The sequence below is a fragment of the Engraulis encrasicolus genome, chromosome 9 (assembly GCF_034702125.1).
Source record: "Engraulis encrasicolus isolate BLACKSEA-1 chromosome 9, IST_EnEncr_1.0, whole genome shotgun sequence".
In the NCBI taxonomy this organism is placed as follows: Eukaryota; Metazoa; Chordata; class Actinopteri; order Clupeiformes; family Engraulidae; genus Engraulis; species Engraulis encrasicolus.
The window spans coordinates 34,630,515-34,657,235 of NC_085865.1; the positions used below are offsets into that span (position 1 = coordinate 34,630,515).

Here is a 26,721-nt window from a genome sequence, read left to right on the forward strand (position 1 = left end):
TGTCTTGCTCAAGGGCACCTCAGCCAGCCATGGAGTGTGGGATTCAAACCCGCAACCCTCTGACCTAAAGCCCATCTCCTTATCCATTAAGCTACGGCTGCCCCACACCTACCCATAAAGAATATCTCAGTGAGAACTGAGTAGCGTATCTACAAACATGAAGTGACAAGAAGTAGAAGAGGGGTACAGAACAATGAGCCTAATTGCTTAGGCCTACTTTGCCATCTCTCCCTTACAACTGCACCATTATCAGGCTTCTGGCCTAATAGCCTACAAATGTTGAACAAAAATATACACCTTGTTGTTGAGTGGCTGAATATTTCATTCATCATGTAGATTTGTTATTGTCTGTTAAAAATCCTCATTTTGCAAAGTCATGTGTCTACTCTTTGCAACGAAGCCGACAAGGTGGGACAAAGCGGTCGGTTGCCCCGGGGCCAGGGAGAGAGGGGCCCCAGAATTTGGTCCTCATAACATTGAATGTATTTGTTGGGGGGCCCTTTCTGTCCTGGGCCAACCAAAGCTGTCAGCGGCCTTAAGTCTTTGTGGCTCACTCACATATAACGCAGGCAATCAGAGCAAATGGGTTTAACTTTTCCTCTAGCCGGGGAAATACTTGTGATTAGGTCTGGTGATAACAAGGCAATTCCGCCTCCTTGCCTGTTAATCTCACTTTCCCTTTCCCGACGTGTGCAATGCACAACTTGTAGGTCAAACACAACAGTCCCTTAATGGAGATTATTCACTAAGTGTGCGTTCCAATATGCAATCTTGCCTCCTCCACTTGTGCTTGTCTCCTCGCCCCACCTCCTGGCCTCTCTTCTGTGGAGAAAACGATCAAGTTTCCCAGCCGTCAGCCTAATAGCCACAACAACTTTTGAGGGACTGCTTTTCATTCACCATCCCAATTGCAAATGAGAAAAGGACTCTACAATTAAGCTTTTGCAAGATATTGAAATATAATGCTGTTGTCAGTGATGTCATCATGACATACTTCCTGGTACGAGGAAACAAGCACAAGTGGAGGACGCAAGGTCACATATTGGAAATCACCCTAGTTCTAGCACTCTACACCTTTAAGGAGCCACTGTTTCCTTGGCCCTCTACAGTCGTTCATTGGGTGGAAATGCTGGCAACGTGTCACATCCGTCATAGTGGTTTTCTACAATTCAAAAAACGTTATCTGCAGTAGCTATGTGGGTATTTGCATGGATGAGAGATTCTCCACCATGACTGACGATTCTATCAGTAAATCAAATGTCTCTGAAAGGCGCGTAAACAGATGAATCTGTCCAGACTTTTTCTTGGTTCAGTATTCTGCGCATTTTTCGTGGTGTCGTATTTCGTAAATAAGGTAATGTTGGCATCGTTTAACTCATTCTTTTCCTTTGAATTGGGCTATGCACTCCTTGTCACCAGCATCATGACAAGTAGGCTACTAACCTCAGGAACACAGGTTCCGTGACATGTCTGTTTTGCTTGTTATTTTAGCAATAGACGCGCTCTCAGTTAAGGGTTACCCTTTTTGTTGTGCTGTGCACACGACACGGACCATCAACTTCATTGCTTCCGCATTTCTTCTTCTGATCACAAGAACTGAGATATTTGTGTTCAGCTACGCTATCTTATTTTCTTGTAAACGAGCAATTTGCCTGCCATGTTGTGCCCTTTATTAACACGAAAGCGGTTTTCGTTTTGTCTGCAAATAGAACTGACTAACGTTGGTGCTTGTCTTGCAGTATGTTCTGTCTGTTTTGAAATTCACGTATCCGACCTTGTTTCAGGGGTAAGTAAGTAACAATGCATATCCTCGTTTCATGTTGCCAATCTCTTCAAAGCATGTATTTTATATTCCAAATATTGAAAGGTCATTCTTCTCCTCTACGTGCGTTCTTTTGTATTGATCTAGGTGGCAGACCTTCATTGGGGCTCTACTGCTGTTGGTTTCTGGGAAACTAGGATGGCTGGAAATCAGCAGTTTCCCCAGGTAAGCCACCTTTCACACCCAACCTTAGGCTGACTTTCTATTGCACCCAGCCTACTTTGAATTTGTTGCTTTGAGTGTTAGGCTACTTTATAACATGTGGACCCAGTTTATCTCATGGCACTTGTGCTTGCCATGATAATACTCCTTGGTGTGTGTGTGTGTGTGTGTGTGTGTGTGTGTGTGTGTGTGTGTGTGTGTGTGTGTGTGTGTGTGTGTGTGTGTGTGTGTGTGTGTGTGTGTGTGTGTGTGTGAGAGAGAGAGAGAATGTTCTTTGTATTGCATTTGTAATGAAAGATTGTCCATAAATCCATAAATTGCCTTTTTGGACAAAGGCACTCTGTGTCTTCTGCTTAAAAAGCAGCTCAAGGATGGAGTGGGTGGGAGGGATCCAGGAGGATGGTTTTTATTGCAGAATGGAGGTGCTGTATGCATCACAGAAACGTATGATTGGTCGTCCGAGGTCTACACTGGGTCCTTTGTGTTTACAGGGCTGCAGCTCTGGCGTGGCTCCCCGGGTCAGTGATGTTTGTGGGGAACATCTATGCCGGTTCCAGAGCCCTCTCTCGCCTGGTAAGAATGTTGCACATTATACCTTCAAAATGCAGTTGTATTGCTCACACTGCTCAGTACTCATCCCACTTTCCATCTGCAAACAACCAGTTGAGAGGGAAGAGTGCTTTAAATACCTTGGTGTTCACATCACAAATTACTTAACATGGACAAACAACACACACAATATCATTAAGAAATCCAGGCAGAGACTGTACTTTCTGCGCCTGTTGAAAAAGTTCAAAGTTTCCACACCCATCCTAAAAGCCTTTTACTCCTCAGCAGTGGAGAGCATCTTAACAGGGTCCATCATCGCCTGGTACGGAAACGCCACAGTGCGTGAACAGAAAGAACTACAAAGGATAGTGCGCTCTGCTGAGCGCTGTATTCGTCAACCTCTGCCTGCCGTGAAAGACATATACACAAAGAGAGTGCTATCTAGGGCCCATAACATTCTCAAAGACCAGTCACACCCAGGATATGGACTATTTAAAAAACTGAGATCTGGAAGGCGACTGTGCTGTCACAGAGCTAGAACTGAGAGACTGAGAAAGAGCTTTTTTCCTCATGCCATTTGCTTACTGAATTCCTCCTAATTACTTTGATTGAACACACACACACACACACACACACACACACACACACACACACCTTTTATTTTTATTTTTATTTTATTTCTTCTTCACCCTTCTTCTGCACACTTGTTTTGCAACGGACATGCATTTCATTACAAGTGACACGAAAGTGTCTCTATGTACATGACAAATAAATATCCTTGAATCCTTGAATTGAAGAGGCATTTTTTGTTCGGCCGTTTCTGATATACTGGCCATTCTACTGGGGGTGTGGTTTGTTTACCTTTCTTTTAAAAAAAAATCTTGACATACTACAAATATCATGCCCCACTTACAGTGGCCAGGATCTCAGTAAGGGCTGCCCATAAATATGCAGAGTCATAAGCTACTCTCAGGGTAGCGTGAGCAATACAACCAGGGCTCTAAATTAACACCAGCCAACCATCCAAAAGCTGGGGGAAATTCAGTTTGGCTGGTAGAAAATACCAACTTAGTAGCCAATTTGACCCATTAGTGAGTATGTGTTTGGCTAGCTAGATTAACATCTACTAGCCATTTTGGCTGGTGATGAAAAAGGTTAATTGCACTGAATACAACGGCATGTTGAAATTGACAGGGATTCTCCTTTAATAGTGTGTAACTCACTGAATGTGAGGCAGTGGTGATTGACTTGTGTACCTGCTGTGTTTGCAGCCCATTCCATTCTTCTTCACACTCCACAACGCCTCCGAGGTCATCTCACTCCTTATTCAGAAAGTGACTCACAGAGAGGTGCGTATTGGATATGATGGACGAATCAATGAAAATACACATGAACACGAATCTTATATATATATATATATATATATATATATATATATATATATATATATATATATATATATATATATATATATATATATGTATATGTGTGTGTGTGTGTGTGGGACTTAATAGCAAAATTATTCAGTGTTATTTATTTGTAATTATTTTCCACGGTTGACAATGGTGGACTATACTGTACAAAAATGGAGAAAAGATAGTCAAATGTGTTCAGAAATGAAGAGTCATGATGATTGGACTTATTGAAAACTGTAATGAAGTATTTAAAATATAGCCTATTCAAAATTGAATGGCTATCATTCAATCCGTGGCATATGGCTATCCATTCAATCCGTTGCAGTTTCTCCTTGCTATTTTGCTTCCTTGCCTTTTCTGCTGCACACACAGTGTGCATGCTGAAGTATATTCTGATAAAAAAGAGGTTTTTTTGTACTCAGTGAAGTTATGTAATCTTACCGCAATGCCAATCAGGCAGAGATAAGGCTGCATGCTGTAAGCACAGCACTCCATAACAAGTTTTTAATTTGTTTAACAGCGAATGTCATGGATGAAGATTTTCAGGTATTATAATCATTGCTTAATATACAAATAAACTCGTACAGTATGTAATGTATCCAATTTTATGAAACATTTGCCAATTCAGTTAGTAAACACAAAGTTTGCAGAAGATCTAAAAATAAGTTGTTTTTTCCCCCCACTTCTCATATTAATATGTTAAAATGACATTTTTCCGTATTGACAGTGTGAATCTATTGCTTGCATCAGCAATCAACCTCCCAATCCACGATCCACAGGTCAGTACACAAACACATGTGCTCGCTATCTTTAACTCTTGGTCTCTCACACATATCAGTGCCGCACAGTATTTGCAAACAAACTGTTGGACTGATGCCACTAATTATGTTTGGTTTGCTCGAGCAATACAAACAAGGGAGGGGTGATTATAGTACTTCTCTAGGTTACCATGGCTGTATGAAAAACATCTTGGCAAAGATAATTACTGTGTAATTACTCTTTGAATGTCTATTTCTCTTCTAAGTTTGATGCAGGTGGATATATTTGGGCTTTAGTTCACATATTATGTGTTGGTAAGTTGGTTTAATCTGGTTGATTCTCTCATGCATGTGATCATTAGCTTGTGATGTTCTATATACTGTATAAATAAGTAAATGTTTCATGTGAACATTTAAATATTTGACCTTAAACTTGTTTTCAATCAGGGGGTTACCGAGTGTTCCAGAAAAAGGCCAGCCATCTAAGGTATCTTTCAACTCAGGACTTCAGTAAATAAGTTATTTCTACAAATTAAAATGGGCAATTAATTGTTACTGTTAATGTCAATCAATTGTTCATGCACACTGTACAAAACTGTCCTAGACCTCTAATGCTGTGCTGTATTTACATTTCAGTGACCTGGAACAACAGTATATCAACTATGTGTTCAGGTCAGTTACATTGACATTACAGTAGATTGAGTTAAATATGCCAATTTGTTATGACATTAACTGTTTTGATTGTCGTGTTTTGAAATCCTGCAGTGTTTTGCTGTTGGCCTTTGCTGCACATCCTACTGGTAACTCATAGGCAATACTAGAAAGACTAATACACATCAGCTGTTTAACTTAATTATTATTATTATTTAAGTTATGTCTATAATTGATTTGGTCTGATGTACTCTCGCTGTGTTGTGGCCAACGTCTCTAGGTGACCTCTTTGCTGCACTGGACTTCCCCTTCCTCATGTCCTATCAGTTCCACAGTGGGTGCTGTGCAAGGTGAGTTTGAATATCAGCTGGTGTTCAAGCCAAGGGCTTTTAAGTAGGCTGTTTGTTATTGAAGTAGTATCTATTCTCAACCATCCAGGTCGAAGCGTTGGACTCCATTCCAGTTGCTTAAAGCAGTGGTTCTCAAAATGGGGTCTAGGAACCCTTGGAGGTCCATCCATGGTACATTGCCAACGGGTCTGTGAAAAAGATAGTGATATTTAGCTACAGTGATCCAATCATACTCTGATCCTTATTCCTGCCTTTTTAACACTGAGCAATGGCACACTGTCTTGACAAATGATGTCAAGCTGTCAAAACTAGATATGGTTATGAAGTTTCTTGTGGGGGGGGTGGGTCCATTAGGGGTCTCCTTCGCAAAAACAGTTTGAGAACCCCTGTCTTACAATATAACCCATTTGAGCTGTTATTGCAGTTACCTACAGGCACACACCACAATAGTGATTTACAGCCACTGTGATGTGCTTCCTCCTTGTCCCCTGCCAACAGTGCCTTGCTTGGCTTCTTCCTCCTGCTGGCTACAGTCAAACTGAGGAGTGCCTTACCACTGGAGCACTGTGGAGCCTGGGTCTTCCTAGCCAAGGTATTATATTATATTATATTATATTATATTATATTATATTATATGATATTATATTATATTATATTATATTATATTAACGGGTCACCTCAGGGTATGGTGCTCAAAATGATCAATAAAGCTGTATGATCAGCATGTAGTGGAAATTGGAGATATGCAGATACCGGTAGCTACATTTGTAAAACTACACTGTATGTAGCCCCCTTGAGCATTTGTATACAAGTTCCTTTTGCAAATCACTTACGAATATGACTGACACAATATTGTCTCACTTTTTTTCCCCATGTAAAAAAAATGCAGGTGTTGACATCAGGGCTTTCTCCTCTAGTGTTTAAATTTGAGGTTAACCCAGAAACCCTCTGTTGGTGAGTTTTGGTATTTGATATGGCTCATTTCAAGACCACCTTTATTTTTATGTAGTCTTTATTTTTTCCCTCCCTGACTATTACCTGTGTTACATGTGTCTTGAAATGTTCATGTCCATGTGGGCATTATGTGTATTTATGTGAGCTACTTGACACCTAAATTTCCCCCCGGGGATCATTTAAGTAACTCTACTCTACTCTACTCTACTCTACTCTACTCTACTCTACTCTACTCACCTTAACACATGGAGTACATACTGCTTTAGAATTGGGCATCTATGTGAGTTTTGATAACCTGGTTCTCACTCGATGGTTGTTACGAGCTCACGAAGTGTAACGAAGATGCACGAAGCACTAGGGGTCTCGCGAGAGCCAGGCTAAGTTTTGATAACCTGACCTCAGCATTTTCAGTTCATACATGAGATGGAGAATAGTGCAAAGACAGCATATCCACTGTTAAATCTGAGAAGAAAAAAAAAAGCTTAAATTTCTTATCAAGTGTCCCAACATTTTTGGATTTAGGGATAAATACATAAACAGATTGAAACTGAATGATGTTTAAACTTGTCTGTATACATTTCCCACCCTTCAGCATCCTGTGCAGTCTTGGTGGTGAGGCCTTGTCTGTGTACGCTGAGAAAGCCTGACTGTCCATTGGAGATTTCTAATGTGCTTCACCTTGGTACATGGAACCAAACAGATGACCATCACACCATCTGCTATGCCGTCCGTTTACAGGCCAGTCTTAGAGTATGTACTTTTGGTAGTTTAATTTCAAAATGTGTCCTGCCCATTCACAAATGTGATCTTTTTATGAATATTTATTAAGCAATAAACTAACATGCAGAAGTGTCACCAAAGTGCAAAACGGTTTGCAACCAAATGCAGTATGTCTATTACTGAGAATTCAAAATGGTGGACACGGAGAAGATCCATCTTCTTATGTATGAAAGGGACATATTTCCAGGTTACAGTATAATGAAAACTTAGAAACATTGATGGTGATGCTAAATATAATATACACGAACAGCGTAACATTTGTGAATGGGCAACATACGTTCTGGAAAAGAAAACACTGAAAACATACTCTACCTTTTAGTCAAATGCTGCACTTTAAGAGATTCTTCTATTTATCTGCTAAGGAATACTGAATGCTTTGATATGGTCCATATTTACATGTACCTAGTGTACATTTAACAAAGTATACTTAGTAATTGTAAAATGTTCACGTCTTAAGTCCTTTGTTTTCAAGCTGAGCTACAGATCATTTCAGAAATCACCTTGTCTACAGTAGGTGATTATTGTGTTTGTAAAAATACCTGGTTATTGTCAGCTTTGCTACCTTTTATATCTGTTTACATATTGTAGGTGTCTTAATACTCTGAACCTTAGGCGTAGCCATGCACTTATTTGTAGCTCTTGCACAGACTCTTTCTCTCTGAACAAAATTATTAAGCTGTAGTTCGAAGATGCTGCAGTATGCTGTAGTTTGCAGAATGAGAATGCAGAATGAGCGCGAGATAAGTAGTCGCACCATCAAACACAACCACCACAGCAAAATATTTTTATAAATATAAATTGACTGAGATATAGATATATAGATATATATAGATATATATAGATATATATAGATATATATAGATATATATATATATACACATTTCATATGTGCCTTCATAATGTATTAATTTATAAACATTGTATTGGAAATGTTCATTGCTTAAGATCTTGATTGTTTATTCATGAAAGCCATTAAAATCAAATAATGCACTGAGTCTAGCCTTATGTCAGATGTTATGACAATAATGCTGAGCTCAGCTCAACACAATACATTGCATGTTCATTTGTTAATGGGACACATGTTGTCCCCCGACTGCTTCAGTCCTGACTGACTGATTGTCTAAGATTAGTGCATGGAAGAGTTCCCTATAGGTTTGTTGTTACTAGGGGTTTCTAAGTTGTGGCCACAGATACAGAACACTAGATGGCGTGTTCAGCTTTTTGGCATGGCCAGCCTAAGGTGCCTCCATCATGGTGCGGGGTTGCTGTGTTTTTCACACTATTGGCGAAGATATTGAGTGCAATCCATTATCCCAACTCCCGTCCTCGATCTGTGCTTGTGGCCTTGTGCTTCACTGATGGCGCGCCTCTGTGGAGAAGACTCTAAAGTTTCCCTGCTGTCAGCCTAGCTACAACAACTTTTGGGGGACTTTTCCCACCATTCAACATTCTGATTGCAAATGAGAAAATTAGATCTTGAATTAAACTTCTGTCGTCAATGATGTCATCACGAGGCCAGGAGGACAGGAGATGTGTGTTGTATGTGTGTATCGCCTCGTCAATTGATTGGATGGATGACACGACATGGAGATGGATAGATGGATGATTGGATGGACGACATGGGAATTGAACCTGCATCCTGCAACCAAAGACTTTCTTGGTTCTAGTCCATTTGGGACGTTTCTGATGCAACCTTCCCATCACAAGATCAACTCCCTAGGCCCTGCCGTGGCCATCCAGTGGGGCGCTTGGCTGCCATGTGGATGACCCGGGTTCAATTCCCGGCCCGGGTCCTTTGCCGACACCTCCCCATCTCTCTTCCACTCATTTCCTGTCCTACTCTTCACTGTCCTGTCCTAATAAAGTCCCCCCCCCCCAAAAAAAAAAATCAACTCTTAACCGTTAGGCTGTCCCTGGGTTTGTAAAATAAATCAGGTAGTGTGGTAGTATGAAGTGTCAGGTGGTCAGCATCAGGCGCCTGTAGTGTGGCATCAGCTCGTGGTCTGGCAGATGCAGGTTGAACTCCAGTGCAACAAACACTGTGAGCTCAAACACCAGCAGCTCCCTCCTGTTCAGCCTCAAACGCTCCTCCAGCCTCTACAACACAAACACAGTTCACAGTAATCATTCAGTATTCATTTGATTTTTTCGTATTGTTTTACACCCAAAAGATTTTGTTAGTTTAAGAGTTGAGCACATCCATCTTTTTAGCAGACCTTTTATTCCACGTGTAAGCTTCCTGCCCTTTTCCTTTTAAGAGTACCTGTGCAACACAACTGGTACCCTGAGCACTGCTCCCTTGGGCCACCGTTTGGGGCTGCCCCCTTGCATGGATGAGGCATAAATGTAATTTCAGTCTGTGTAGCCACTAGTGAGCACTGTATGCGGTCGGGGGTTGTACTTACATCTTACGTCATTAGGTAATCAAACATTTCAAACACGCGATTTAGGGTTAAGGTGTAGGGTTAGGGTTAGGATGGGCTGTCATGGCGACGAACCAAATGACGTAAGACGTCCGGCCGACCGGGCATGAAACTAGTGAGTCCCTACTCACATCGATGAGCTGTTTGACGTCGTGTCTCTTCATGTCACTGCCGATCTTGGCCGCCAGGAGGATGCAGGCCCCTGCGCACAGCTTGCGGTTCTGCTTGTCCAGTTTGCCCCGGAGAGCCAGCTTCTCAAAATACACCAGAGCCATGGCCACTGTGGGCACCTCATAGCCACAGTCCTCTTGAGCCAGCTTGCGGATCTCCCTCTTCAAACTGAGCCCATAATGAATTGAATACATTTGTAAAACATGGCAAAAGGATAGGAATACAGTAGGGGTAGTAGATGAAATGCGCAAAAGTTCAAGAAATAAATATATATATATATTTTAAAATTGATTTACTTATTCCACAAACCCCAGGAGGTGTTCACAGCATTAAAACAAAGTTAAAGCACCAGAGTGCAAAAAAAAGCACCTTCGGATTTTGCTGAGGGTCAGTCGAATGTGAGGAAACTTCTCCCTGAAGGTTTGGTTCATGTCCCTCTTCAGTTCACTGGGTTTGGTATACTCAATGACGGTAGTCTAAAGACAGAAAGAGAGGGAGGTGGAGTTGCATCTTCGTCAGTCAGTCATGTCTTTTCAGTGTGTCCTTGATGCATCAGGATGTTAGTGAAACACCCAAAATGGACCATATGAGGGTGCTGTGTTGCGGTGCATTGCCCTTGGGACACAGGTTTGACTCCGACCTGGTCAAAAAGTGTAAGGTGCATGCACATCCCAAATTGCTGCGGGTGCAGAATATCAAAAAACGCATAAGGAGAAAAGGAGAATAGATATTCGCACACCGCAAAAGCTCCTTATCATGATTTAATGTGAAAAAAGGCACAACGTTTCGACCAGCAAGGACGAAGACCTTGCTGGTCGAAATGTTGTGCCTTTTTTTCACCTTGAATCGGACCTGGGGCATTTTCCCCATCACTCTCTCTCCCACTACAGTACTTTCCAGTAATTTCCCTTCACTGTCCTGTCATAACAAAGGCAAAAGACCAAAAAATATAAATATTTTTAAAAAGAATGTATACTACCATGTATGAAGGGAATACCAGCACACATTTGTGTTTTCCACATGGCCAGTGGGGATCCTCCAGGAGATTGGGATCATACGCAGTGCTGTGTCTGCAATCCTGTGTGTCCGAACAGTAGGCCGTAGACAGTAGGCCTAGATCATTACAAGGTGAATACAACAGTCAGTCCTCACAAGGGCCCACAATGATCTATGATATCCTTGCGGGTCTAAAAGAATTTCTTTCAAGGGGCTAATTATTTCTAAGGACACACTGTAAAAGGTTCTTCAGTTATCCACTGTGGGGAAATCTGAAGGTTCACTGAGGAACCTAAAGGTGACAATTTGGTTGTTGGAAGAGCCCCAGTGAGAACTTTAAGAGGTTCCCCCACACTCCTAAATAAAAATTCTCCAAAGAAGCTTAATATGTTCTCTGAAGAACGTTCAAAAGAAACGTGGGGTCCTCCCAAGCACTAATTTGCCACCTATAGGTACTTCAGAGAACGCTTCTCCCCCGCAATAAACTGATGGTTCTTCAAGGATCCGTTCATTACAGTGCACACCTGTCTAAAAGGACCCAGAAGCTAGAGTTTCAGGATATTTTTTTATATGTGGGCATTTTAGCCCCCCAACTGCGATATTTTTTAAAGCAGGATTTTTGATATGTGGGTTTTAAAAATCTGCTTACGTGAAAACGGAAGGCCAAAACCAATAACCAGGAGAAAAAAACATCCTGCTACCTGGAAACGGCTCCTCAGAGTGTGCCGCCAAAGAAACTCAACAGAAGAACAATCTCTCGGGGGGAAATGCATTGGCCACGGTGTAGTACGGGGGCGTTGCCTGAGGACACGAGTGGATGGAAAATTAACTCCCTTGCGCATGGTCATTGGTCAGTGGGTGCGATGGATACAATTTTCGTACTCCCTTGCACATGGTCAGTGGGGGCGACACCATGATGGATAATTTGTGGCCAATTAACGGCAGCTGTTGGTCAGCAGTAATTGCTGGGGGTAATTAAGGACAGCTGACAGACATTCACGCTGTCCTATGACCTGTTCCACAGTGAATAACATTTCCGTACTCCCCTCGCCATCATTTCGTACTACGCTGTTATGACGTGAGTAAGCCCTCTTGTCTCAAGCCTCTTTGGTGCCGCTGACCTGTGTGTCCGCTATAGTGGGGGCTAATGGTCCTCATGGGGTGGAAGCCACGTGGGGCAGCAGGGTAGAACAGCTCCGCGGATCTCTGTTGGATGATATGCGTGCGCCCCTTCATCAGGGCATAGGTTGGGTACAACAGCTGGGTGTATGAAACAACCTGTGGAGATATGCCAAAGCACACTATAAAAATGAAAACATCATCAGAGAACACACACAGAGCCTTTGAGAGAGGTGTACAATAATATTGTACACCTAATAAGATCTGATGAAATTCTTGAGGCAATACCAGAACTTGACAATAATAAGGTGTGTGGTATGGATCAAATCTGTGCTGAGCACCTGAAGTATGGCAGCAAGAAACTTTGCCCTCTTTTAGCAATGTGTTTTACTGGCCTCCTCACCCACGGAGTGCTACCTGAGTCTCTTTTGGCCATATTGCTTGTTCCTGTCCTAAAGGACAAAGCAGGAAAACTGAATAGTATTGACAACTAGACCTATAGCACTGTCTAGTATTCCCTACAAAGTTTTAGAACAGGTCCTCATTAAAAGGCTTGATGTTTTTCTATTAATATCAGACAACCAGTTTGGTTTTAAGAAGAAATGTGGCACTGATATGTGTATTTTTGCGTAAAGGAAATGGTAGCTAAATATGTGAACCAGAACTCTGCTGTTTTTATGTGTTTCCTCGAAGGCTTTTGACCGTATAAATCATAAATTATTTATGAAATTGTTACAGAGGGGGGTCCCAAAGGTCATCATCAGGATCCTTGTGTACTGGTACAGCCAACAGATGATGCGTGTTAAATGGGGGTGTGGAATATCCACCCCATTTCATGTATCTAATGGTGTCCGCCAAGGTGGGCTTTTATCTCCTGCCTTGTTTAATGTTTACATGAATGATTTATCTGTCCAGCTGAATATGTGTTCCACAGGCTGTTTTATTGGTAATTCTTTGGTTAATCCCCTTATGTATGCAGATGACCTGGCCATTGTGAGCCCATGTAGTGCTGGGTTGCAACAATTACTTAAGGTATGCACTCAGTGGGCTTGTGTATGATATTAAATGTAATGAAAAGAAAAGCAATGTCATGATAGTGAGAAGTAAAGAAGATAAGAAGACGACATTCCCTGTTTTCTATATGTGTGATAGCCCACTTATGGTGTGTAAAGAAGTTAAGTACCTTGGTCATATAATTTCAGATGATCTCAGTGATGATCGTGATATACAGTGAGTCCAATAAGTATTTGATCCTTTGCTGATTTTGTTGGTTTGCCTACTAACAAAGACATGATCAGTCAATAAATGTTATGATAATATGTATTCTGATATGGAGAGACAGAATATCAAAAAGAAAATCCAGAAATTAACTTAAGAGAATATATATTAATTTATTTCCATTTCATCAAGCAAAATAAGTATTTGATCCCCTGCCAACTGATAACAGTTCCGGGCCCACAGACCAGATGGGCACTTCTGATCAACTTGTCATCTGAATTAAAGACACCTGTACATACTAACGACACATTGAATCAGAAGAATCAGTCCATAGTATGAGTGAATCAGTCACACTCCTACCTCACCAGCATTGGAAAGATCAAAGAGCGGTCAAATGATATCAGGGACAAGATTTTAGAACTGAACAAAGACTAAATGGGCTGCAAAGCCACAAGAAAGAGACTGGGTGTTAATGACTTATTATTATATGGTGTGATGTCATCGGTCGGATGCTCCATTCATTTCAATGGGGCTCCCCAACGTTCGGACGTCTGTTATTTTTCGATAACGGACGGGTTGGTCTATAACAGACCGCTGTCAATGGCAACAAGACTTTTCACTGCTAAAGCGACTTTTCAACAAGACTCTAATCAGCTGCTGTGATAGACAGCACCCGTTGTCCTGGCTACCGCTGTCAATGGCAACAAGACGTTCACTGCTAAAGCCACTGGCTTGTATACAAGTCAGTGGCTAAAGCGAATGTTTCATATCACTCCGCAGGGGGTCCGGTCTTATGTCACTCTAATCAGCTGCTGTGATAGACAACACCTGTCCTGGCTAGCCTAGCTGTTGCCTAGCGGTGTTCCACAACGGCACTGTTTTGTTTTGCGCAGCAACAATCTTAACATTAAATAGGTCTAAAGAAATGTCCCCGCATGTGTGAATCATTTAAGTATATCCATATAATAAGCGGGTTAACTTTCGGCGAGTCGGTCGCTTTGTGGAATAGCAGCACTTCAGAGAGAACAAGACCCCTCCGCTCCGCGTCGGGGTCTAAATATTCTCTCTGTCGTGCTGCTATTCCACGGTAGCGACCTTTTCGCCGAACGTTAACCCTTACTTAATGACCCAACTGTTGATGCATTTCTTCCATAATGTGAGGAATACAAAATGACAATCCGTCAGCCTGTCTGGGGTTCTATACAGGATTTTACCTTTTTTAGGGATTTCATAATCATGAGAACAGACAAAAAGCACCCTAGACCTGTACGGGATGAACTAGGCAATGATATCAAAGCTACTGGGACCAAAATCACTGAGAAAACTACTGGTAACACTTAATGCCACAGAGGTTTAAAATCCTGTAGTGCACACACGGTACCTCTACATCAAAAGGAACCTGTGCAGTCCCACCTGAGGTTTGCCAACGGACATCAGACTGGTTTAGGATATGATAAGGAGGTGCTGTAGTCAGATGAAACCAAAATCAAGCTGTTTGGCATTAACACAATTCAATGTGTTTTGAGAAAGAGAACTGCTGTCTATGATCCCAAGAACACCCTCCTCACCATCATGCATGAAAGTGGTATCATTATGGTTTGAGGGTGTTTGTCTGGCTAAGGCACAGGACAACTTCACATCGTCAACGAATGGATGGAGGTAGACATGTAATGTGCAATCCTGAGTGCAAACGTCCTTCCCTCCACCACTACACTGAAGGGTGGGCCATTTTTGCATCTCCCAACATGACAATAATACACAACATACAGTCAAAGCAACGAAGGAGTGTCATGAAGTCACGAAGTGGCCTAGACAGTCTCCAAATATTAACCTTATAGTAATTCTATGGAGGGAACTGAACCTCCCATTTGCCAAGCTACAGTCACAAACTATTAATATTTTAGAGATAATTTGCAAAGAAAAATGGCAAACAAATATTTTCTACTATATGCACAAACATTGTCATCAACTAAAAGAAGCATCTGCCCTCAGTGCTAGACAACTAGGGCTTTGCCACAAAGCATTTTATCCTCTTTAGCTAGAGGGGTCAAATACTTATTTGCCTAAATTAAATACAAATAAATTAAAATATATTATTTTAAGTTATTTTCTGGAATTTCTTTTTGATATTCTGTCTCTCCATGTTTGAATACACATTATCATAAATTTATAGACTGATCATGTCTTTATTAGTGGGAAAACCGGCAAAATCAGCAAGGGATCAAATACATATTGGACTCACTGTATATCGTCAACGACGTAAATTATATGCCCAGGCCAACATGTTACTTCGCAAGTTTACCATGTGCTCAGTCAATGTCAAATGCTCTCCGTTTAGAGCCTTCTGTACACCCATGTATACTGCTCACTTATGGTGTAGGTATAAGAAAAGCAGCTACCAGAAGCTGACAGTAGCATATAATGACACTATGAGACTGTTGATGAAACTACCAGGATGGACCAGTGCTAGCTACCTCTTTGTATACTCCAATGTGCCTGGGTGTGATGCAGTCTTGAGAAATGTTATTTATAAGTTCATGTGCAGATTGGACTGCTATCAAAACAGCATTATTCAAACCCTAGTGAGTCCAGCAAAGTGTTCTGTGAGGTTCTCCAAACTTAGGCGACACTGGAGAGAGTGCCTATTTGTTTGATGGGTGTGTTGATACCTTGATATGGATGTAAATAAAGAATGTAAATATAAATTTGGTGTTTTTAACACTGACCTTAGAAAAAAAGAGGTATCGCACACCAATAAAGTCTTTCTTGAGGTGCTGGCTTCCTGAGCATATAAATGTTAAAGAAAAAGAAAAGAATGCCGCACACTCTGCTCCATGTTTTAATGGTGAAGTGACGTTTCGGCCGTCTGGCCTTCTTCAAACTTACAAAACAACCACATCCACAGTGCCTTTATATAAACCCCAATTAGTGAACACCTGGTCCCCCTAGAGCATAGAGCTCCCCCATTGGTTGGTTGCCTTAAATGCTTCCGAGCACAAGGCTCACTCGTTAGCAAATCAGTCTTAATTAGAGGTAACCAAGAGTATTTACAGCTATTTACACAGGTTAACAGATTGAAATTAAAACATCAGTTCATCAAAACATCACAAATAATACAATCTGAAAACACAAAAACACATTTTACAGGAAACTCTTCAGAGAAAACATTTAAGGTCATATTCAACATTCAAACCATAAGGTGTTAAGGTTTTTAAATGGTATATCCAGTAGTGTTCTCTTCTGGAGAGTAAGTTGTCTAAATCACCTCCTCTAGGGGGCAAAACCACTTTCTCAATACCAATGTATTTAAGGGATGAAATGGGGTGATTGAATTCAACAAAATGAGCAGCAACTGGATAATTCAAATTTTTGCATCTAATCGTGCTGCCGTGTTCAGCTATACGTGTCTTCAAGGATCTACTCGTTTTACCAACATAAGATTTACCACATGGACAAGTTATTAAATATATCACAAATGTTGTACTGCAAGAAATTTTACCTTTGATTTTAATTTCCTTTCCTGTGTGTGGGTGTTTAAAACTATTACACCTGTATGTGTAATTGCATTGAGCACAATTGCCACAGCGTCTATTCCCATCAGGGATCGGTGCTAGAATGGTTTGGGACACAACAGGGTCAGGAGACAGATATGAATGCACAAGTTGGTCTCTTAAATTTCGACCTCTTTTGTAAACAATTAGTGGTCGTTCATTGAAGACATTTTTTAATTGATCATCAGATTCCAAAATGTGCCAGTGTTTCATAATTATATTTTTAAACTGTCCACCATTTCTGCAATACTCAGTCGTTAATATTACCCGTCTATTAGATTTCTTTTTTGGTTTATCTTTTAATAAATCTGTTCTTGGTATATCGTTGATTTTATTAGCCGCTTCATTCAAAACAGAGTTTATGTAGCCCCTCTTTGTAAAGTTATTTTTCATGGTTGTCATGTTCTTATTTAGGTCTTCAGGTTTTTTACAGATACGTTTTAAACGACAGAATTGGCTAAAAGGTAGGCTGTTCTTTAGTGGTAGAGGATGGTCAGAATCAGCCCTTAAGAGGCAGTTTCTCGCTGTGGGCTTTGTGTAGAGATCAGTGTATAATTTCTCCCCATCTCGAATGATCCACAAATCTAAAAAACTCAGCTTTGTGTCGTTGTAATCCATGCTAAAGGATATAAATTCAGAACATGAATTGAGGTAAGCAAAAAAATCTGTTAATTCAGTCACCGAACCTTTAAAGAGGCAAAAAATATCATCCAAATATCTCTTCCAAATAAAGATATTGTCTTTAAAAATATGGTTAGAATAAATATAGTTTTCCTCAAATAGACCCATATATAGATTTGAGAAAGAAGGTGAAAAAGAACTCCCCATAGGAACTCCATGTCTCTGAATGTAAAATGTGTTTTGAAATACCCAGTAATTATGTCTTAAAATTAATTTGGACAATTCCAAAATGCAAGTTTTCGAAGGATTACACATAGAATCAAGTAAGTAATGGTCTAGTGCTTCCATACCTCCATCATGTGGTATGGATGTATACATTGCATTGATATCAAAAGACACTAAATACATCTCTTCGTCTCCAAGAGAGTTAATGGACTCAATGATGTTTACAATATGACCTGTATCTTTAGTGAAAGAAGGCAAAGCTTCTGTCAAAGGTCTGATAAAGTGGTCCACATATATGGAGCTATTTTAAGGTCATAAGTCTTACAGCTCCACAAAACGCATTTCAAATGTGTAAGCTGCACCTTGTACTTGCAGGGTTATTTTCACATCTGTACATTTGTTTTGTAACTGTGTGGGTTTTTTTTGCACATGTGTGTGTAAAATGTATGTGTAAAATATTAAAATGTATGTGTAGAAATGTTTTGAAGTTGTGGCAAGAGAAGTGCGTACGGCTTGTGCCATGCTTTACCAACTTCTTCCTGTTCGGAGCTGCGAGCAAACGGCTGTGAAACTTTTTTCACAGATGTACGAATTTTGAGCCGGTTTTCACGTGGGGGTGGGGTCATATGGCGAGAGCCAATCAAAACATCTCTTACTGCCAACCAATCAGTGTTTCGCGAGGACTTCGATGGAAACTGTCGGCGCCTTATCTGTCGCTTCTGCCTTATCTGTCGCTTTGGGGTCCTAGCTGCGTTGCCCTGGTAACAACTGTAAACAAAAGGCTGTGGTTAACTGCTCCGCTCCCTGACAGGATTTTTCATTCATTCGTGCCAATGAAACAGGAGGCCTCGATTCATGCAGAAGATATGGTACGTAACTGGGATATAAAAATATATATGTAAGAAAACTATTTAACCTCATAGACTAACCTTGTATACGGTACATTCTAACAATATATTTCTAAAGTTTTGAGTCATTCCCGTTCATTTGAAGCGTAATTTCCCCCTTACTGTGGCTAGTTTGGATGAGATGACTTGACCCTAGCTAGCATAACATAAATGGCAGCTAGCTCTACACTATTTCGGGCATTCGTTAACAATCAGTGTTCAGATAACTAGCGCAAACGTGCCGAGATATCTTGTTTATTATAAAAATAAACGCTTGTGTTGTGCCATGGCTTACATGGTGATGACGTTTGAGATTGTAAATTTACGGGCCACAGATGTGTCTATGGTAAGGCCGACCTGACGAGATAGCTGCCTACTGAGGTTTGATTGGATATGGACATTGTTTATTTCAGAAGGAAAATGTTTGGAGTGGAATTGTTTGGAAGACAATCTTGGGACAATTTTGCTCTTTGGGTCTTTGTGCCAACCATGCCAGCTATCGTAGGGTGCTCTGGGAACTTCTTAGATCTGTTTACTGTATGTACACTTACTGAAATAAGCATTTTGTTTACATAAAATCCCTTGTCATTTCACCACTAGGTTTGAAACCCAGACAGCACGAAGCATCTTGCCGACGTCAAAATCAGATCAACAGACAGGGACATCAGCCTTCTCTTGGGAATAGGCCAGATATGCCATAACAAGAAATGGTAAGTCTATCACTACATAAGATCCATAACAAAATACTCCTAATTAAATCTTAAATGTGACCTGGTGGCATTATTGCGTGAATGCTTATGTTGCACACTTAATGAATAAGGTCCTCAAGTGTGTAGAGTTTTGCTGAGTTCGTTGTTTATTTACATTTTCCTCAGCATAACTGTACAGCTGACACCGCTGCCTTTAGGCTAGTGACAATGGGCCCAAAAAGGCCTTCGTTTTCGAGATACCCCAACCGGAGGTAGAACAAAACCCAATAATGTTTTTCCTCATCTCTAGGGTGTCCCATACATGAAAATGATTCTTGGCCAAAGTGATTTTAATGCTAAGCCTAAACATTTTACACATTTTCATATGCACCTCCAAACAAAAAAAGCACCCAAAATGTGACTTCTCTTGGGTTTTGTTCTACCTCCGGTTGGGGTGTCTCCAAATTTTGAGGCCATTGTCACTGGCCTACTTCTGTATCATAACAAAGCCTGTCACTTCCACGTTTCGTTCTTTATGTGACCGAAGTCACTGGCTACTGCACCAGAGAGGGTCTCTGCACTCATTGCTGGTCCTATAATGCCATCTATTGGCGAAAACGTGCAACAGCATAATTAAACTAAAAGACAACTTCTGACAGGACAACAAAAAGACAGGGAGTGAGAATAAGGGAATAACAAAAAGCCGAAAATGGGGGGTCCACTACACTTGCATACCTGATTGTGATGCTGTCACTCATTTTCTAGTCTATATCTTGGACTGAAAAAGGATTACATTATTATGTTTTCAGGTGTTTTGCCCCTGCGGTTGTGAAGAGGATGCTGTGGAGGTGGCAGCATGAACGTGTCACACAGACATTGGCTAAACTACTCGGTAGGTACAACGAAATAAAAGAAACCACCCCCTCAACCCTGTTTATGCTGCACTGTACCTATTATAACCAGTTTTTATATAGACCATTATTTGAAATACTATGAGAGCCTTTCTGTTAGGAAACTGTACAGCAGGGATGGGCAACTGGAGGCTCGGGCGCCACATGCAGCCCAACTTCTCACTTTTAAAAAAAGAAAAAGGACAGTTTTTAACCCCCTATAAATCAATAGTGTAAGCATTCATGTAAAAATAAAGAAAAAGTGAAGTATCCTTTTGTAAATTCTCTCAAGTGCGTGGTGATGTGGCCCACTGATTGTGGTAATTAAAAATGTTGGCCCACCTTATAATGAAAGTTGCCCACCCCTGCTGTACAGCCTACATCACTTGTACATGTCCTTACCAAATAGGACACTAGCTAGCTAAATGTAACTAATATGGCATTGTGAAAGTTGTATGCCTAAATGTAAACCATAATATTAAATTGTGATGGACAGAATTCAACTAAACCAACATATTACATTGTGAATGTAGTTGCACAGTGATACTGAGACCGACTTATTCCTGTCTTTATTTGCCAGGCTTCTACACTTGCCCTCAGAGTTCACATATGGTGAAGTGCACAGGTGTCCAGTCAGGTTCAGACTGATGCTGGTAACAAGAGGAAAACATGCTAATTGGTAAGTGAGATCCCTGCTCAACAAAAATCCACACAGCACAACAAGTAAGCCTAGTTTGTTGTATCAAATGTAAAATGGAAGTTTCATCAAAAAGTTGTAGAACACATCTGAATAAATTGCAGGCCATCAAAGTTGTGAATGGGCAGGGAAAACACAACCAGTAGGCTTATGAATTACTTTGACTCAGCACAGCACAGCAGATGCGATGCTACCATTCCTTGGGAATATGACACAGAGGTCTACTATTCCATTGTAAATATTGACTGGAAATGTTCATGTTTCAACTGTTTAAAAACATTGGACTCAGGGGAAAAAATCTCTAGGTGTATATAAGTGAAAGCCCACCTTTACCATTGTGACACAGCACACAAGTAGTGAAAAAAGTGAAAGCCCATTGGGAAACTCCAACTCCCATTGTCATTGTGACACAGCACTCCACCGCACACAAGTGAACACTGCACACTGCGAAATTGCATTTATGCCTCACCCGTGCAAGGGGGCAGCCCTCAGTGGCGCCCCATGGGGAGCAGTGCGGTGGGACGGTACCATGCTCAGGGTACCTCAGTCATGGAGGAGGATGGGGAAGAGCACTGGTTGAGTACTCCCCCACCAACCTAGCGGGTCGGGAGTCGAACCGGCAACCTCTGGGATGCAAGTCTGACGCCCTAACCGCTCACCCATGACTGCCCATAGAAGTATACACTGCACACAACAAAATTGCATTTTATGCCTCACCTGTGCAAGGGTGCAGCCTACATTGGCATCCCAAGGGAGCAGTATGTTGCAGTGTGGCGGGAAGGTACCATGCGTGGGGTACCTCAGTCATGGAGGATGGAGGAGAGAGCACTGGTTAATTGCTCCCCCCACCAACCTGGCGGGAGATGAACCAGCAACCTTTGGGGGCGGTAAAAACCTAACTTGCTCAGCCTCTGAGGCACATAAAAATGTGAAATTAGTTGCATTTAAAAGCCAAGACCATCATCTTGCATGAGAATGGACAGTCTGCATATTGGAATGCACCCATGTCACTTCAGGCGCCTTGGACAATGCATCGTGTATGCAGCATCAGGCTAAAATGGGTTAATAACACACACACACACACACACACACACACACACACACACACACACACACACACACACACACACACACACACACACACACACACACACACACACACACACACACACACACATGCACTCTCCTCTAATCTTCTCTCTTTGCCAAACTTTAGATGACCTTTCCAGCATGTCCAACTCATCAGCATCAGGGGAGGAGAGTCGGTGAAGGTGGTGCACCATCCAGGACCAGTCATGGGCCACCAACACCTCTGCAAAATCTGCACTTCTTGTGAACCCTCTAGAAGACACTACAACCACAAAACTGCTAATAAACCATCACATACTACATCACATCATGGTTCTCCATGTGTTACTGCACCCTCGGCACAAGTTCTTTGCTAGATTGCCATCTGGCAGATGCATCAGGACAGAAATGTAGCTACTATTTGTGATTATATCTCCCCACACTCTTTCTTGCTTTGTATGGCAGTGTGTCTCTGTGTGTGTCAGAATGGAAGGTGTCGCACCATTGAAGTCAATGGGCAGTGGCATTGCATGAGGGATATAGAAGTCCAGATATCCTTGATGCTTTGGTGCCAGCTGTTTTTTTTTTGTTTTTTTTTATCTGGTCACCCACACTTCCCTCTTCATTATGTCCTATAGATTTCCATACCACGTTTTGGTGCTTTGGTGGTACGGACATTCTAACTCACCAGAAAAAAGAAAAAAATGAAAATGAATGGAGGGTTATGTCTGGTGATTTCTGGCAAATTAGAATGCCCATAACATCAAAGTGGCACTGGATTACTCAACCATTTGCCTCTTAAAAGATAGCTTCTGCCAATTTCAATATGCTGTTGTATACCTCATGCTACCCTTGACTTGTCAGTACCCGGTGATGCTGGCATTTTTTTGACTCAGCTCTTTCTGAGATTTGAGCTATTCTAATAGGGGCAGACTTTGATTGCATTAAAAACCTTCTTAACATAGGTCTAATCCAAATACTATCCCAAAAGGTATCACTGTCTGTTTGCTAGTTGTCTGCTGATGTTGCATAACCTTTTGAATGTTATTGGGAATAAATGAAGATGTTTTTTTGAAATGTAAACAAACGTTTGTCCCCATTACAATGACATGGGTATGTGGAAGAGCTGTCCCTTACTCATGCACCTGTTTAACAAAATGTTATTTTTATTCAAGTATGCATCGTGTCTAGGGGTATGCAGTGTTTTTGTTATATAAATGGCACATTACTTTATACTGTAGGCCTAAGTTATTTCAGATTATTTAAAATGGCATCTGGGAATTCCAAAATAAAGGTGAAATAAAACACTGGTGTCCCTTTTATTTGGCTCTTATACATGGGGGGGGGGGGGTCTTTTATAATCTTTGTAGCATATTCATCCTCTTCTCAGTTGCATGGCTGAGACTGTTTAAATAGGCTACTGCCTGCCAATACTGCACGCTTCTACTTAGTTGCATTTTAACGTTGTTATGTTACAGAGAATATAATTATTATATAATTGTTACCAGGTAAAAACGAAAAGCTAGTTAATGTAATGCAATTTGTTGGTCACTTGCGTCTGTCATAGTGTCACAATATTCAGTCAATGAGTGCATGGTATTTTGCGTGGTATCTGTTGGGATCAAGGTAAGCAGATCGTGGAAATAGTAGGCTATAGATATATTATAGATGTAAAATAGTCTACTGTATTAACTTACAGATGTAAAATATTTCGCTGCCTATATAAACTTAACGTGCCGGTAGTCTGTATTCATTTGGCGCAATGCAAGTGATGTTTAGAGGTGAATATTCATTATCGCCACCTACTGCACTGGGATGTAAACGCACCCCATTGAAATCGATGGCTTGGCAATAAGCGATGTTTTGATTGGCTCTCACCCTGTGACCCCACCCCCACGTGAAAACCGGCTCAAAATTCGTACATCTGTGAAAAAAGTTTCACAGCCGTGTGCTCGCAGCTCCGAACAGGAAGAAGTTGGTAAAGCATTTCTCTTGCCACAACTTCAAAACATTTCTACACATACATTTTAATATTTTACACATACGTTTTCCCCCACACACATGTGCAAAAAAAACCCACACAGTTACAAAACAAATGTACAGATGTGAAAATAACCCTGCAAGTACAAGGTGCAGCTTACACATTTGAAATGCGTTTTGTGGAGCTGTAAGATTTAAGACCTTAAAATAGCTCCATACACATAGGTTGACAGATTGGATGTAATAGAACCGATACTGGCCACTATTGGTCGGCCTGGCGGTTGATCAAGATTCTTGTGTATCTTGGGTAAAGTATAAAAAGTTGGAATAACCGGGTGTTCAATGCGTAAAAAGTCATGTTCTTTTCTGGAGATGTCTCCTTTTTCAAACAGTTCATCAATGGTTTCAAAAATAATATTTTTAAAACGTTGTGTTGGATCTTGTGGTATTTCTTCATAAAACATTTTGTCAGCTAACTGTCTTAAGCATTCTTGTACATAGTCAGTTTTGTTCATTACCACTGTAGCTCCACCCTTATCTGCTGACTGTAGACTAGTTGAACAGGATGTTGATAAATATCTCAAAGAAAAACAGAGATTACAATACAAAAACCTGACAAAAGAGGAACGAAATGCTTTGAAAGATCTAAAAGAAGATGAGTCTATTGTTATAAAATCAGCAGATAAGGGTGGAGCTACAGTGGTAATGAACAAAACTGACTATGTACAAGAATGCTTAAGACAGTTAGCTGACAAAATGTTTTATGAAGAAATACCACAAGATCCAACACAACGTTTTAAAAATATTATTTTTGAAACCATTGATGAACTGTTTGAAAAAGGAGACATCTCCAGAAAAGAACATGACTTTTTACGCATTGAACACCCGGTTATTCCAACTTTTTATACTTTACCCAAGATACACAAGAATCTTGATCAACCGCCAGGCCGACCAATAGTGGCCAGTATCGGTTCTATTACATCCAATCTGTCAACCTATGTGGACCACTTTATCAGACCTTTGACAGAAGCTTTGCCTTCTTTCACTAAAGATACAGGTCATATTGTAAACATCATTGAGTCCATTAACTCTCTTGGAGACGAAGAGATGTATTTAGTGTCTTTTGATATCAATGCAATGTATACATCCATACCACATGATGGAGGTATGGAAGCACTAGACCATTACTTACTTGATTCTATGTGTAATCCTTCGAAAACTTGCATTTTGGAATTGTCCAAAATTAATTTTTAAGACATAATTACTGGGTATTTCAAAAACACATTTTACATTCAGAGACATGGAGTTCCTATGGGGAGTTCTTTTTCACCTTCTTTCTCAAATCTATATATGGGTCTATTTGAGGAAAACTATATTTATTCTAACCATATTTTAAAAGACAATATCTTTATTTGGAAGAGATATTTGGATGATATTTTTTGCCTCTTTAAAGGTTCGGTGACTGAATTAACAGATTTTTTTGCTTACCTACCTCAATTCATGTTCTGAATTTATATCCTTTAGCATGGATTACAACGACACAAAGCTGAGTTTTTTAGATTTGTTGGATCATTCGAGATGGGGAGAAATTATAACACTGATCTCTACACAAAGCCCACAGCGAGAAACTGCCTCTTAAGGGCTGATTCTGACCATCCTCTACCACTAAAGAACAGCCTACCCTTTAGCCAATTCTGTCGTTAAAACGTATCTGTAAAAAACCTGATGACCTAAATAAGAACATGACAACCATGAAAAATAACTTTACAAAGAGGGGCTACATAAACTCTGTTTTGAATGAAGCGGCTAATAAAATCAACGATATACCAAGAACAGATTTATTAAAAGATAAACCAAAAAAGAAATCTAATAGACGGGTAATATTAACGACTGAGTATTGCAGAAATGGTGGACAGTTTAAAAATATAATTATGAAACACTGGCACATTTTGGAATCTGATGATCAATTAAAAAATGTCTTCAATGAACGACCACTAATTGTTTACAAAAGAGGTCGAAATTTAAGAGACCAACTTGTGCATTCATATCTGTCTCCTGACCCTGTTGTGTCCCAAACCATTCTAGCACCGATCCCTGATGGGAATAGACGCTGTGGCAATTGTGCTCAATGCAATTACACATACAGGTGTAATAGTTTTAAACACCCACACACAGGAAAGGAAATTAAAATCAAAGGTAAAATTTCTTGCAGTACAACATTGTGATATATTTAATAACTTGTCCATGTGGTAAATCTTATGTTGGTAAAACGAGTAGATCTTTGAAGACACGTATAGCTGAACACCGCAGCACGATTAGATGCAAAAAATTTGAATTATCCAGCTTGCTGCTCATTTTGTTGAATTCAATCACCCCATTTCATCCCTTAAATACATTGGTATTGAGAAAGTGGTTTTGCCCCCTAGAGGAGGTGATTAGACAACTTACTCTCCAGAAGAGAACACTACTGGATATACCATTTAAAAACCTTAACACCTTATGGTTTGAATGTTGAATATGACCTTAAATGTTTTCTCTGAAGAGTTTCCTGTAAAATGTGTTTTTGTGTTTTCAGATTGTATTATTTGTGATGTTTTGATGAACTGATGTTTTAATTTCAATCTGTTAACCTGTGTAAATAGCTGTAAATACTCTTGGTTACCTCTAATTAAGACTGATTTGCTAACGAGTGAGCCTTGTGCTCGGAAGCATTTAAGGCAACCAACCAATGGGGGAGCTCTATGC

General features: G+C 40.6%; 2 protein-coding genes and 1 long non-coding RNA gene across 3 annotated transcripts; 2 read left to right on the forward strand and 1 right to left on the reverse strand.

Moving 5' to 3' along the window:
• The first annotated feature begins 1,128 nt into the window (after positions 1–1,128).
• LOC134455738 (transmembrane protein 241) lies at positions 1,129–8,258 on the forward strand. Its single transcript, XM_063206992.1, has 15 exons — positions 1,129–1,354; positions 1,740–1,786; positions 1,910–1,987; positions 2,476–2,557; positions 3,805–3,882; positions 4,469–4,494; positions 4,676–4,727; positions 4,973–5,021; positions 5,154–5,193; positions 5,343–5,378; positions 5,472–5,506; positions 5,638–5,707; positions 6,206–6,299; positions 6,597–6,661; positions 7,254–8,258. Exons 1-15 carry the CDS (start codon positions 1,283–1,285, stop codon positions 7,306–7,308), a joined length of 879 nt encoding a protein of 292 aa, XP_063063062.1. The 5' UTR covers positions 1,129–1,282; the 3' UTR covers positions 7,309–8,258.
• A 1,090-nt stretch (positions 8,259–9,348) lies between these two features.
• LOC134455739 (CDK5 and ABL1 enzyme substrate 1-like) lies at positions 9,349–16,306 on the reverse strand. The gene is made up of 6 exons (XM_063206993.1): positions 16,095–16,306; positions 12,153–12,309; positions 11,015–11,148; positions 10,405–10,511; positions 9,996–10,203; positions 9,349–9,538 (listed from the first exon to the last, which is right to left on the reverse strand). The coding sequence occupies exons 2-6, from the start codon at positions 12,265–12,267 to the stop codon at positions 9,398–9,400; spliced, it is 705 nt and encodes a 234-aa protein (XP_063063063.1). The 5' UTR covers positions 12,268–12,309; positions 16,095–16,306; the 3' UTR covers positions 9,349–9,397.
• Positions 16,307–18,503: 2,197 nt separating this feature from the next.
• LOC134455743 (uncharacterized) lies at positions 18,504–22,322 on the forward strand. The gene is made up of 5 exons (XR_010036152.1): positions 18,504–18,634; positions 19,253–19,362; positions 20,151–20,233; positions 20,812–20,910; positions 22,145–22,322. It is a non-coding gene; the product is annotated as an uncharacterized LOC134455743 (long non-coding RNA).
• The last annotated feature ends 4,399 nt before the right edge of the window (positions 22,323–26,721 follow it).

What these genes read in the sequence shown, in the direction of transcription:
- LOC134455738 (XM_063206992.1), top strand. Translation starts at nt 1,283, where the DNA reads ATGAATCTGTCCAGACTTTTTCTTGGTTCAGTATTCTGCGCATTTTTC. An exon ending in AGAAAGTGACTCACAGAGAG is followed by an intron (nt 3,883 to 4,468) that starts GTGCGTATTGGA and finishes TTTGTTTAACAG; the next exon opens with CGAATGTCATGGATGAAGAT. An exon ending in TATATCAACTATGTGTTCAG is followed by an intron (nt 5,379 to 5,471) that starts GTCAGTTACATT and finishes GAAATCCTGCAG; the next exon opens with TGTTTTGCTGTTGGCCTTTG.
- LOC134455739 (XM_063206993.1), bottom strand. Translation starts at nt 12,267, where the DNA reads ATGAAGGGGCGCACGCATATCATCCAACAGAGATCCGCGGAGCTGTTC. An exon ending in CCACTATAGCGGACACACAG is followed by an intron (nt 11,149 to 12,152) that starts GTCAGCGGCACC and finishes GTAATGATCTAG; the next exon opens with GCCTACTGTCTACGGCCTAC. An exon ending in TGGTATTCCCTTCATACATG is followed by an intron (nt 10,512 to 11,014) that starts GTAGTATACATT and finishes TTCTGTCTTTAG; the next exon opens with ACTACCGTCATTGAGTATAC.